This window comes from Lactuca virosa, chromosome 7 (assembly GCF_052849685.1).
Source record: "Lactuca virosa cultivar CGN04683 chromosome 7, Lactuca_virosa_CGN04683_v6, whole genome shotgun sequence".
NCBI lineage: Eukaryota > Viridiplantae > Streptophyta > Magnoliopsida > Asterales > Asteraceae > Lactuca > Lactuca virosa.
In genome coordinates this window covers 140,472,328-140,487,099 of record NC_136432.1, presented here as the reverse complement: position 1 = coordinate 140,487,099, position 14,772 = coordinate 140,472,328, and the positions used below count along the sequence as shown (strand labels likewise).

At 30.8% G+C, this 14,772-nt stretch overlaps 1 protein-coding gene across 1 annotated transcript; it reads left to right on the top strand.

The window, feature by feature from the left end:
• The first annotated feature begins 14,084 nt into the window (after nt 1-14,084).
• LOC145127193 (uncharacterized) lies at nt 14,085-14,420 on the top strand. The gene has a single exon (XM_079062428.1). The coding sequence runs from the start codon at nt 14,085-14,087 to the stop codon at nt 14,418-14,420; it is 336 nt and encodes a 111-aa protein (XP_078918554.1).
• Nucleotides 14,421-14,772: the final 352 nt, after the last annotated feature.

Here is a 14,772-nt window from a genome sequence, read left to right as displayed (position 1 = left end):
ATATCTCTATGTTTGAAGAATATAAGATATTATCGTCTCATGATCACTCGTGATAAAATCCATGAAGTGATTCAAATGAGCGCGGGTTGAATCCAATACTCAGAACTTATGAGCACTCATGAGTGTTGTAGCACCACTTTGTCCACCAACTTGAACCTCTACAAACCAACCCATGACAGTCTTGATTCATATCTACTTCCAACATATGACCGATTGTGGATGGTTTGAATAACTTAATCATTCAGGAAGAGCGACTTAGTTATTCTGGAAGTCAAAACATGCAAAGTGAAACACAAGAATAAATGAATCAAATATGGTATCAAACCCTATGAATATAAATAAACACTTTTATTTATCACCATACTGATTACTCATTATTCATTGTTTCGGTTTTATCAACTTTATACTTGAATTAAAAACACTAGTTGTCCCATGCTCCAAGCATGTACACTATGTTTTTCTTAAACAATAGTTTTGCCATACACCAACTATGCACTCTATGTTTGTCTATGATCCTTACTTTGTGAAATAAACCAATTGAACATAATTTCAATGATTCTAATTTCACACTCCCAAATCCTTATCGAAAAATGTGAGAATTTCAAATTCCTATCATTTATCGAAATCTGTTTAGATGTTAAACTTATATGCACTGACCCTCCTGTAATGAATATGTACAAAGTCACAAAGACTTGCCAACAGTCATTATAAGGTATTCCAATGGAGATCAACTCCATGGAAACTAAGTCTCATATTCAAAGTACATTGCTTTGGACATGCTTCTTGCATTATGTTTTCTAATCTTACACAGATAACTTCCACCTATGGAGACAACTCCATATTCTCATTTTGACTATCACTTCTGAATAAGAGATGCCTCTTTTCAGAATATGTCAATATGGTCCTTCCAAAATTAGCACTATACTTCCAACTGTCCCTGAGCAACCAATCTTTGGTAAACCTCAGATTGTCCTCGACAATTGCTTAATCATTTTAGTCATATCCAATTCTAGACATTTTCCCTTCTTAATGCCTCTGGGCATTTGGAAAAATTTAGAAATGACAAATATTATAGCACATGCAATCGATCATGTACCCAAAGCACATGCTACACGATTCATGATGTCTCACATAAAGACATGATTCTAGACCAGTCTTTTGCTACAATATTTTTATTTGCCATGTTTTCAAAATTTGACTATGAAGAGGGATGCCGTAATCATAATCGAATTTTGAGAACGCAATATATAGTATTTCCTTAAGTTGAACCAATCCAACATGAAATTCATATATATATATATTCTTGACTAAAGATGATTAAGGTCTCAATCTAAGCCTTTAGAACTGAAATGAAGTATATCCTCTCCCTTAATTATAGCAAAACAACTTTTTCAATCCCTGCAGCCTCACGAATTGAAACTTTTGTTTTCTATAATTAACATTGCTAACTTGCAACACTAACAATAATTATCATGCTCCCACTAACATGATGATTATTAGCATAACACTTATGCTCCCACTAGCTTTGACATGTACTCAGAAATCAGCTGGACTTCTAGAAATCAATACTTTATTGACTTTCTTACCAAAGTTCAGATTTCTGATACGAGATACTTTGATAAAACTTTATCAAAATCATACACCTTTCCTTAGATAGCATGCATGTGTGTCTAAACAATTTCAGAACTATGAAAAGGGATGTCGTAATCATAGTCTCAATTGTTTAGACCTTTTGCCATCTGCTTCAAATCTACTTGGTGGAAGTGTTTCCTCACCATCATTTTCATGAATCAGAGAGAAACCTTATGACCCTTAGATTTTATGGTGTATGTGTTCTTATCCACGTGAATCGTCAAAACCATAGTCACAAGACAAGGATAATGGCAAATCCAAACTCATATGGAGTGAACTTATGCAATCTTAACTTCTTGCCACCTGGCAGTACAGGGCCTGCCATTGCTTCCAAGTTGTTATGCAACCAATTGAGAACTTTCAGAACTCCTATGCAAAGCCAACTTTAACTGGAATGGGCACATAATATGTCAACACGATAGGTTATAAACCTTAAGTCGTGTGCTAGTGAAGAACCTCAGGTTTTATTCTTGATTAGTTCTTGAAATTCTTTTTAGGATCTTTAAGACTCCCACTATCCTCTTGACATATAAGACTATCTTGCCAAATATTCAAGAGATAGTGCGGATTCTTTATCAAGACAAACACTTCACACAATTGGCCTTAGTTGGTCTTTGTTTTATCCAAAACATCACAACTTACCAATTTCAAATGTACAAGAGTTGGACACTTTTACTCTTACATTTCACAAGTGTTTTAAACCTTTCTTTAAGATATGTCACTCAAGTTACAATCTTGGAGTATGACTCTAAGAATTGTTTTGGAACGAAGTATGACTCATCTTCCTGATCTAACCATTTCAACAATTCATGACTCCTCTTCTTAGTCATAAGAATGCACTAAGATGACCTTTAGAGGACTAATTGTGATATGATTTCTAAATCATTAAGATGATCACAAACATGATACTAAAGTACTCTCCCATCTTTTCAGAATTGAGAAACTTTTATCTTTCTGCCTAATTTGATTCTTCCCATTCGTTCTGCCATACATTGAGACTTTTCCAATGTTTCCGAATTATACTTAAACTTGTAAGTATAACCATATTTACTAAACTTTAGTAAATCAAATAGTCTTAACGAGCTTTGTGGTGGACATGACCAGTGCACAAGAATGTGTACTCGATCCCTTTAGTCCTTCACTTGACTCACACATCCATGTGAACAAGTAATTAGTCTTGATTTTCCAATGCCTGAAAGTTCTCATTCATCATACTATTCAACTTGCATGATTCCAAGTTTCGGTCCAATTGAAACTTGGGCGATGAGGAACTTTCCTGATTTGGTAAATTTAGACACTACCACAAATGAAAGAATCAAATCCATTTTCCAATATTGTTGTCAGTGGAATCATATAAGCAACAATTTTCCACAAATGCCATTGTAAGGATACTTCAAATAAATAAAATTAAACAATTTTCTTTTATTTTAAAACTTTGCGGAAAAACTTATCCTTACAATCCACATGGAAAATTGTTGTTATCTATTCCTTAGCAATATATCATAACTTCTTAAGCAACTGCTCAAAATTCTGATGCGATCGAAATCTACCTTCGCGATCAGAATCAGCATATACTTCCTTTAAGATTTCTCTCTATTCTTTGATTCTTAAAACATCAACATGTGACGCAGTCACATCATGTAATGAGGATCTTAGAATAGAACTTAACAGAGTTAGATAATGGGCTCTACCTGATGTAGAGTCAAACTTATTGACTTTAACATCCTTAGGTAAATTTGGCAGCTTTGCAATCAACGCCCCTTCCTTTGGCAAAATAAACATATGGACCCTTTGGTAATGGGACTATCTCAGACTTAGCCTTTCTCTTTACCATTTGGTCAACCGGGTTGACTATGGCTAATCCCTTTCCTTTGGGAAGAGAATGCTTTTTCTGGATTTCCAGTGTCACCATTGTCACTGTCCATAAAGTTTTTGGGAAGTTGATCTTCTAATCAAATTTGCTTTACTATCGTTCCAAATCATTGCTGATTTAGCAGCACCAAGCAAATAGATATGATCATTAAGGTTCATATCATAGTCTGTTTCATAGTAGTCCCAAAGGAACTCACTATGTGACTTAGAAAGTGATTGAACATCCAACTTTCTCAAGACTTTGACATCCAACTCTCCCGGCTTGTCAATATGTGACTTCATCTCTAAGATGTGATCACACATAGACCTTGCTTGCCATTAGGGCTTGAGTGACCTTGAACTTGTGGGTTAGGGAGAATAATTGGAGGAGGTGGAGGAAGAGAAGTATGACTTCCATGAGCCAAACTCGGGAAGTCATATTCATTAGGAAAGCTTGGTTTGGGAAGATCATTGTTGTCTAAACCAGACATCAACAATGGGAGAAATTAACGTAAAGTTGATTTAAGTCCTTAATATAACACCCAATATGATATATTAAGGCTAGGACCCAACAAACTATTTTATAACTTGGAAGAGGGATGCCGTAATCCAAGCTATAAAATATTTGAAGGTAGGTGAATGACAATTCACCAATTTCCACCAAGATAAACGAAATGTATTATTAGGTTTTAATTGGTTTTGAAACTCCTAGATTCTTTTGAGATTCATTGAACTTTTCAATGGCATGTTTCAATCTCGAGTGTGCCCTTCAGGTTTTGTGACTGGGATGCCGAGGATCACAAAATAAGGTGTGAAGTAACCATGCAAATATACTTGGTACCCTTAATATTTACCCCTCAATCGATGTGCCGGTTAACCACACACGCTCCAACGATACTATGATAAACATTAATTTAACCTTTGCCTACCTTGTTAAGTCCAGGTTAGTGTGCCGGTTAACCACACACGCTCCACTAACAGCTTAAACAAAGTGCAAAGGGTAATTTCATGGATTAGCACCTTATTCACATTTTCCTAAGTAACTAAGATTGGGAATTTATAAGTGTTTAGTTACTTAGTATTTATCATTATACTTATAATGAAGGGAGAATTATAGTCCTTGTCCTACTTGTTCGGCTAACGACCCTCCACCGGTCAAGGAAGCGGTGAGTGAGAGTGGACACCCATTAAACTGTCATTTTATAGGCAGTAACCTTATACCCCCCTTATAGACCGGCTTCGTGAATGAGACCTACTAATGGTAAGACGACTTGCTCTTATACATATAATATATTAAACTTTTAATATTATAATAGTATAAGGGTGTATTTTAGACATTTAAAATACTTGGTGGTTTAATCTATTAATTAAACTAGACTTTTAATTTAATTAAACTCAAACCATATATTTATGGATTAATAATACTCTTTTAATTAAACGCTTTAATTAACTATTAATAAAGTCCATAAGAGTTAATTTGAACTATTCAACAAAACACCATAATTCCAATTATTAAACTCAAAATTAAAACCATTTAATTAATTGTTTAAGTTATGAACCCAAGAGTTTTAGAATTCAATTCTTTTTTTCATAAAAAACTTTTCTCAAATTCCAAAACTTGAGGGCAAGTTTTGTAATTCTTGAAAACTTTTGGATTCCATAACTTATGGAATTAATGGTGTTTTATGATGAAACTTTCCATGTTCCATAATTTAAGAACAAGTTATGGAATTCTTTAAAACATTAACACCAAATTTTGTAACTCCATAAAAACTTTGAATCAAATTTTATTTTTTTTAAAAAACTTTCATATCCATAACTTATGTTAGTTTCAAAAACCCTTAAGATCACAACTTTAAAAAAAACTTTTGAGCTCCAAAATTTTATGACAAAATATGTAACTCCTTAAAACATTTAGATCAAACTTTTAAAACTAATAAAATAATCATATCATTTTATCTTTTACTAAATTTGACCTAATTCAACTCATATAACAAATGATTCAAATTTTACAAATAATTCGTTTTTCACAAAACAAGTAATTATCTTAAAATTTGACAAACGTCATGTTTTTTTTTCCTTTTTTTTCAACTTGAAAATAAAACATTTGCATCAATATAACAGAAAACAACTCATGGCTCTGATACCACTGTTGGGTTTTGAGCATTCTAACACTCCTATGGTGTACATGCAACCCTATAAACCTTGGATCTATGTTTTCTCTATTATACATGCAAATATTAACTATTCCAAGGTTTCATCCTAACTAGCATATTATGAAGCACCTATACTACAAAGTTCTAGTTAGATGACATGCCTTTTGATGTAGCTTGATGTCTTCAAGCTTTAAGAGCTTAGCCCCAATAGTGTGGAAGCCTCAAATGGAATCACAAATCACCAAAACACCTTGGAAGAACTTGAGAGAATATGTATGCACACTAAAATCGGCCCACTCTTATTTTCACACACTTGTGCCAATTTTGTGAGCCAAGGACCCCTTTATATATTATGGAGGATTAGGGTTACATCCATGTAAACCCTAATACCCATGACCTTTCATTTACATAGGATCCATGGGTTAAAAGCTCCATGGACCATCCATGAAAGTTTAGCCCAACCTAAATGAACTTGGCCCATTCCATATATATAAGAGTCAATATTTAATTAGTTCTTTTTTATCACTTAATTAATTCTAAATTAATTCTTGATCAATACTAATTAAATAATATGATTCCATATTAATATATTAGAACTTATAATATATTAATATAAATCATAAATATACTATTCTCAAAAGACTATCCATATAAATTGTGCCGGTGAAGTGCAACCCAAATGGACCATGCCGGGCCGGGTCAAGTACATACCAAATATAGTTATGGACTTAGACATTAATCCAACAAAAACTTCATTTACAGCTTTGTTTAAAGTTGGATCTTGATCTGTAAGAAAAAGCGTAGGTTGTTTTTTGAATGCTTTCAAGAATGCTCTAAGCAGCCAAGAATAAGAACTACCATCTTCTCTACTCAAAAGTCCAGCACCAAAAGTTACACATTTCTTATGGTTATCTATCCCAGCGAACGGTACGAAAACCATATCATATCTGTTATACAATATAAAAATTAGTTACCGTTATTGGAAGTAAAAAAAATTGTGATAACATTACAAATTTAAAAAATACTTATTCATGCTGAATGTGGCATCAAGGGATACAACGTCTCCAAAAACATTGTAGTTATACTTTGTAGTTTCGCCATCCCAAAAAGCGCATTCAATCTTTTCTGAACGACTTTAAACTCGAAAGAAAAAGTTGGGATATTTTTTTCCTTTCCAGCATCTACAAGGAATTTTGCGTCCCTAGAACATATGTAAGAATTGAGATTTCTCGTACTGTTCTTGAAATCAGAAACCATCCCAACTCGAATGTCAAACCCACCCTGAAGTCCGGTATACAATCTATGTGCTCTTGAGGCACCAATATTTTGCTTTGATAAGTTATGAATAAACATCTCCTGAGAATAATCAAGTTTCCTCTTTGTACGAGACGAAAACATGTTGTCCTTACCAAACAACTCATGATTATGTTGTTCGACAAAATCATCAACAATATATTTATTAGTACCATGTAGTAGAATAAAAACAATTTTCGCTTTGCATTCGCACCTAAATGAGTATTTCCTTCTCTGAAACTTATTATGTTGAGGGTCTAGAGTATCCACTTTAGCAGTTCTTGGTTTACCTTCCCGATTGCATAGCAACTGTCGTTGTGTGATAATGTCGGATTTGGTTGTTCTAATTGTTCCAAGCCTGACATCAAAATCTGCTTCTGATGCATAATTTTGATACATTGATAATGCGGCACCATATGATTCAACGGTTGAATTGATTTTAGGTTTGATGTGGTCCGAAACAACATAAATCCAATAAGATGACCCACCAGGAGAAACATAATCATGTGTAACATGAGATTGTTCTGCATAAAAAAAACCTTTATGCAAATTGCAAACAATCGCAACGAATTAATCTAGTTTTTTAAAATATTTTGATATTGGTATACTAACCTTTTTGTAAATCAATGTTATTATCGGCTATAGTATCATCTGCCTCATCATCAATGAACTCGTTTTCGTTTTCTACATCTTTTAAGTAGAATAAATGTAATGGATACTTAAATATATAAAAAACAAATAAATAATTAAAATACATCACCTGGGTTATGATTACTACAATCACCGAAGTGATATTCAGAATTGTCATAAATATGATTATGAATGTGTTCTAATGGATCCTCATCTTTGCAAGTCCAAGTTTCGCCATATTGCAAATAACAATATTCAAGTTCAACATTATTATTATAAAAATTAACAAGTATCAAAAGTTATGAAGATATATCACCTATATTTAGATTGCTGAACTCGTCTATTTGAAAATCGATATTATGTAGAGAATCATGATCAGCTAACCGGAAATATTCATCATCGTGTGCATAATCATTACGATATTCATGTTGATCATGAATATGATCGTCATGAGCTGATACTATATCATTCATAAGATAATTTACAGCACGATTGAACACCGGATGATTGGAGAAAGCAAAATAAATTCAATCTTCTAAACTTTGAACCAATTAAGTATCTATTAAAAAAGGAGAAATCGTATAATTGATATGTAACTAAAAAGGCGTGATATCTGCAGTCATTGTTATCAATTATTTAATTTTTAAATTTTTTTAAAACATTGTAAAGATAAGAATCAACACAAAATCACATTATTCATCATGATATTGTAAATATTTGACAAATTCATATTCCAAATATAATACATTCCATAGATAAGACTTTACAAATTATCATCTTGCATAAATTTGACTTTAATAAATAAATTTATTTCGTATTAATTTACATATGATTGCTGATTAATTATGGCATAAACTCAGATACTAAGAAAACAATGAAGATACCAGACTCTTATTCTGCCAGAATATGTGAAACAAGAATTTAATTACATGATATCGGTTCAAATGATATCTTCCAAGGACGGGTTGACATATAAAAATACAAGTTATTTTAATTGTTTATAAAATTGTGTATTTGTTTGTTCTGGATAATGTAATACACATTAACATTCTGCAAAAATTAATAACAACAATTCTAAAAGAATCTTTGGATAATCATTAAGTAAAACACAATTAGGAACAATTATTCTATACGAATAAACTACATTTAAAACATAAATTAAATTGTGTATTTATTTTTTCTGGATTTTGTAATACACATTAACATTCTGCGTATTTTAATATCAACCATTCTAACATAATGTTTGCATACACATTAAGTATAGCCCAATTATGCACAATTATTCTATACGAATATAAAAACAAAATAAATTTAAAACAACATATCTGTAAGCAGATGATAAATAACAAAATTTATGAAATTATATCAAAATCAAAATGAAATTTATTAATATTTATTGAATGAAAACATAAACTTACAAGGATAAACCCCTAAAATTCATGAATCCATATCATTATTATACTGAAATAAAACTCCATAACATCCGATACAACTAAATTGAAAGTATTATTGAATTTCTAATCTCTCTTGACGAATTAAACTTCTACTCTCTCTTGACCAATGCATGAGGATAGTTCCTCCAATCATGACCAACACCAAAACAGATCTCACATCTTTTTTTCTTCAAATCTTGATTCACTTTGGATTGCTTGACATTCTGACCATTGTTATCAGAAAAGTCCTTGTTATTGTTATCAACATTACCTTTGTTCTGAAAATCAAAACAAGTATAATTAAAAAATCGAATTTCATCATTGAAATATCATAAGAAAAAATATGATAAGCAGATGATGAACGATTAGTCAGCAATATCAGAATGAAAAAAATTATATGCATATAATGAACGATTAGTCTGCAATAACAGAAGAAATAATGTATGAAAAAATACATCCATTAACGAAATATCAGAATAAAAAAGATGATATGAAGATGAACGATCAGTCTACAATAGAATAAAACGTATATATATATATATATATATATATATATATATATATATATATATATATATATATATATATATATATTCTTGTGGTTGATAATATCCATATTTAATAGCCTGATATTTAGGAATTTGATTGAAATCATTCAGATTTTAATTAAATCGGGATAATATTAATTATATGGTAAGATTACACTAATACCCTTTAAGAATGATTGACTGATATTAAATCCTACAATTACAGAATAATTACTTTGAATACCTGAACCTATATATATATATATATATATATATATATATATATATATATATATATATATATATATATATATATATATATATATATATATATATATATATATATATATTTTCTTGTGGTTAATAATATCCATATTTAATAGCCTGATATTTAGGAATTTGATTGAAATCATTCAGATTTTAATTAAATCGGGATAATATTAATTATATGGTAAGATTACACTAATACCCTTTAAGAATGATTGACTGATATTAAATCCTACAATCACACAATAATTACTTTGAATACCTGAACCTATATATATATATATATATATATATATATATATATATATATATATATTAGGGTCCGGTTCAGGTGACGACTCAAAAAATAGTGAGCACTACGAGGACAATTCTTCAGCACTCATTTCGTCGAGGGTACAAACATCAAACCAATACTTGGCCGAGGTGCATTCGCATGCGACCTACGTCCGTGGTAACTAATACGGACTCGAGAAATTAAGCGCGTGCGACGAACGTCCATGAAACTTTATTTAAGTGGGTTTATTATTTATTTTTGCTTTTTTTTTAAAATTTTTTTTGTAGTTTTAAAAGATATTCAATTTTTTTTTATGCTTTTATGTTAAAATTATCTTTTTCTTTTTTCCGATTTTTTTGTTTTTTATTTTCTTTTTCGTAATTTTTAAATATCTTTACTACATATTTGAAGATACTAGTGTTTTTGTTTATTTTTGTTTTTATTTTTTGATTTTATTTTTTGTTTATTTTTTGATTTATTTTTTGTTTTTTAAACTAAATATCAGTTTGAGTTATTAATGTTTAACAATAATAAAATTTTAAATAAGAAAAATAATAAGGATCATAATATTTTCTGTTTAAACTTTTTTTTTGAATCATATTATTTTTGGATCAGAAAATTTTGAATCAAATTATTTTTATTCATAGTATTTTGAATCAAATTATTTTTGAATCTGGATCAAATATATATTCAATTAAATAAAATTTTCATTCAAAAAAAGTTATGGATCATTATATATTTTAAAGATGAAAGTTGAGTTAACATATCTAAAGATGATGTCATCAAAAGCTCCCACATTCTTTGGATTATCATGTGGGTATTGGTTGTTGTCACCGTTCTTTTCATCTCATCGAAGAAGAGAACCGTCGATGGAGACGATTTGGGTTCGATCTGAATTGGATCTGAATCTCAGTCTTCTCTGATCTTGCGTCATGGTCGCGAAGATTGTTGCATCAAACGTGTGCGTGATGGACTTGTAACCTGGTCTGATGACCTTGTTTCTATGGTGGAGGACAGAAGGAGAAAGGAAAAGGGAAGAGGGAGGAGTAATGGAGTCGTCGATGATATTGGTGGAGATGAGGCGAACGGAAGAAGAAATGCAGGGGAGAGACACGACTTGCTTAGGGTTAAGGCCTATTTATTTTATTAAAGGCAATAAATAATTATTTTTTATAATAAACAATTCAATAAATAATTAATAATTAAAAAGAAATACAAAAAGAAATCAAAAAAGAAATAAACAATGTCAAAATTGTCTTTTTAGGTCCGGAAGGATGAAGCGTGCAACTTTTAACCAAACGGTCCGAGTTAATTTTTGAAAATAGGAACTGAACATGCTTTTTGACACTTAAACGAGGGACGATTCGTGGAATTTACTCTGAATTAAATAATGCTTTGTACTTCTAATCTATAACAGTTTTAGTCATTTGTAATTTAGCGTCGGTAAAAAGAAATGTAAGTTTCTATCTATAATAATGCATAAAAAATAATGTACATTGTCTAACGTGGTGTGAGCGGCTATGTCTGTGGCAAAAACGAAATTAGAAACATCCATTATGCTTTTATGCTTTTTCCACACACACAACCATTGTAGTTTGTGGTAACCGGTTAATGTTATGTTGATTGATTTATAGACCAATGTAGCATCAAGGATGGCAACATTGTTAGTATATTTGGACATTTTGAATTAATTTTGATACATTAAATTTCTTTATAATGTGATGATTATAAATTTTGTTAACATGGATTTCAATTTAAAATTTAAATACTATCATTGTTACAATTCAATTACAATAAACTTTGTCATTTTCTTATTACTTTTAAGAATATTATCAACATAAATCTCACTCTCTTTAGATTTAAAAAATCCTTTTATTTTATATGAGGCGACATTCTATAAAACAGAGAAAATTACGAAATTATTAAGTTTAATTATCTTTATGCGTAACTATCATATGTTTCCTTCTATATACATTTTACATACATGCATGTAATCATGTTTGACAGTGCAATACTTATTAATGACTTTAAAAAAAAGTGTGTTTGGATGTAATTACTCTACATTTTTATGCATATATTTTGGTTCCTTGTATATATATGTAATCATGTTAAAAGATGGATTACTTGCAAATGACTTTAAACAAAATAGTTGTGGATTAAATTACTGTAAATTTTTATGTATTTATTTCATTCATTTGTAAGTTACAGCATTACTATATTACTATTTAGTATTTGCTATTGATTGTATTATTTTCTTAATCCTTTTAATTTTTAATTTCCTTATATATATATATATATATATATATATATATATATATATATATATATATATATATATATATATATATATATATATATATATATCCATGAAATAATAGACTTTTGAAGAAACAGATAGAGCTATAGATTCGGAAATATCTGGATATCATATCAACGGTAAATGAAATTTTTGAAAATGGTAACGCACTAACGCCAAGATAAATTGTAACAATGGTGTCAAATTAACTAACCAATTTATTGTATATTTGCAACTGAAATATTGGCTAGCTAGCTAGTATTATACATGCTACATAATGAATGCACAAAGGGGTTCGTTCATCAGGTTCTTCCGAACCATGAAGTCAATCAACCTGATACCTCAACATGGTTCCATTTGTTTGTGATGGTGTCGATGTAAACAGAAGCTTTGTTGTCAATACGAGGATCAGCCCAACGTCCTGCTCTGTCTTGATCACTTGGATACACTTTGTAAGCCTTCATTGAGTCATCCCATGTATCGTTCCCACCACCTCTATGACACTTCTTGATTTTGAAGATGCCAAAAAAAGAAAAAGAAGACTTCCGTTGAGTTTTATGTCCTCCCATTTAGTTGAAATATAGAAATACAGATATTTCTGATTGGAAAATGAGTTTCTTAGGTATAGCTAGGTTGTCCTCCCTCTTGTTTTGTAGGAGTTCTTGAAGACACTCTACGGATTTTATAGTTGGATGCTACCTTTATTGGCAATGGAGCGGAGCCTAAGGAATAAAGAATCTTGATTCTTGGTCTAGACCGTAGAATGAATTGCATGGTGAATGCAATTATGATATGATTTTAATCTTAAATAACTATCGCACAAAACATTTTAATTATTTTCACTTCTCGATTCATTATTTAATAATAACAATAAATAGCAAAAAGAAACTTACCAAAGTATTTGCATTTTTATTTTTACCATCTTTTAAAGAAAACACACACACACACACACACACACATATATATATATATATATATATATATATATATATATATATATATATATATATATATATATATATATATATATATATATATATATATATATATATATATATATATATATATATATAGGGTGAGGTTCAATAGAGAACCATAATTAACCAAAAAACCAAGGAACCGATCTTTTTTTCAACATTTAGAACTTATTTTTATCAAAAAAAAATATATAGAAATTCATATATATATATATATATATATATATATATATATATATATATATATATATATATATATATATATATATATAGAGAGAGAGAGAGAGAGAGAGAGCTAGGTTCAGATGTTTAAAGTAATTATTGTGTTATTGTATGAATAAATGTAGACCAATCATTTTAAAAGGGTAAATATGTAATCATACATTTAGTTAATTATGGTAAATATATAAATCAATTAATATCCCTTTAATTTAGGAATATCAGTTTTTAAACTCAATTTCTAGTATATATCATCACATCCCCCTCTTCCCTTTTCTCTTCTATTCATCGTCGCCCCCACCCTTGTCCCTCCAGCCGCCATTACCCCTTTATAAGTTCCAATTCCGACTCGGAGTCGGACGACGAAGCTCAAGCTGCTCTCGAATTACAAACCCTAGAAACAGAGCTCTCGACAAACCCAGCCAACTACGATGCTCATGTTCAAGTATGTCTGATTATTTTTGCTTGTTTGGTGTTATGTGCTGAAATTGAGTGTAGTTAATACGTATTGTTCTAATGTATGGTGTGTATGGGGATAAATAAAAGAAATGTTCCTATTTTGGATCATGCTGATCCACCACGCTTAATTGGATTGCAAGGATGCTGTAGCAGTGAAGCTTATCAACTCCTCAACAACCGTTGGGCAGCTGCTATCAATGCATATGAAAATCCCTCAACTGATTTATCCGAGCGACCGGTTTTGTATTCAGGAAGCAGTGCATCAGCATGGGGACAATTTCGACTTCCTCATCAGATGATTTCTCAGACAGGCAGAGTTGGAGTTGGAGCTTCAGGGAGTCAGATTGATTTCTTGGGTGAACTCAGGCAAGCAATGCGAAGCCATAACTCAAACACCCATTTCTGAGTTCTGACAAGTAAAACACAGTCAGAGTTGTCGGTTGTTTGGCCCATAATATCTTTCAGTTGCTGTTGTATGTGTTGTTAACTTGAATTTCTGTTGAATTCTATCCCAAAGAAGGATCATTTGTACTCTAGATTTTAATGTAATTGGGCAAATGACAAATTCCCCTCACCCTGTCTTCTGGGTAGGCTATTGTTTCCCCTTCTATGTACATTTTTTTTCTTTTAATTTTTCTTTCAAGAATAAGAGGATGTCGGATGATTAGAATGAGGATTCCTTGTCGTGTGTAGGAACAATAAGCACATTCAAAACCTTATGACCTCCATCAGAAAATAGAACTTGTGACTCGTTATAA

Excerpts from the sequence above, each read along its gene's own strand:
- LOC145127193 (XM_079062428.1), top strand. The coding sequence starts at position 14,085 with ATGGGGATAAATAAAAGAAATGTTCCTATTTTGGATCATGCTGATCCA.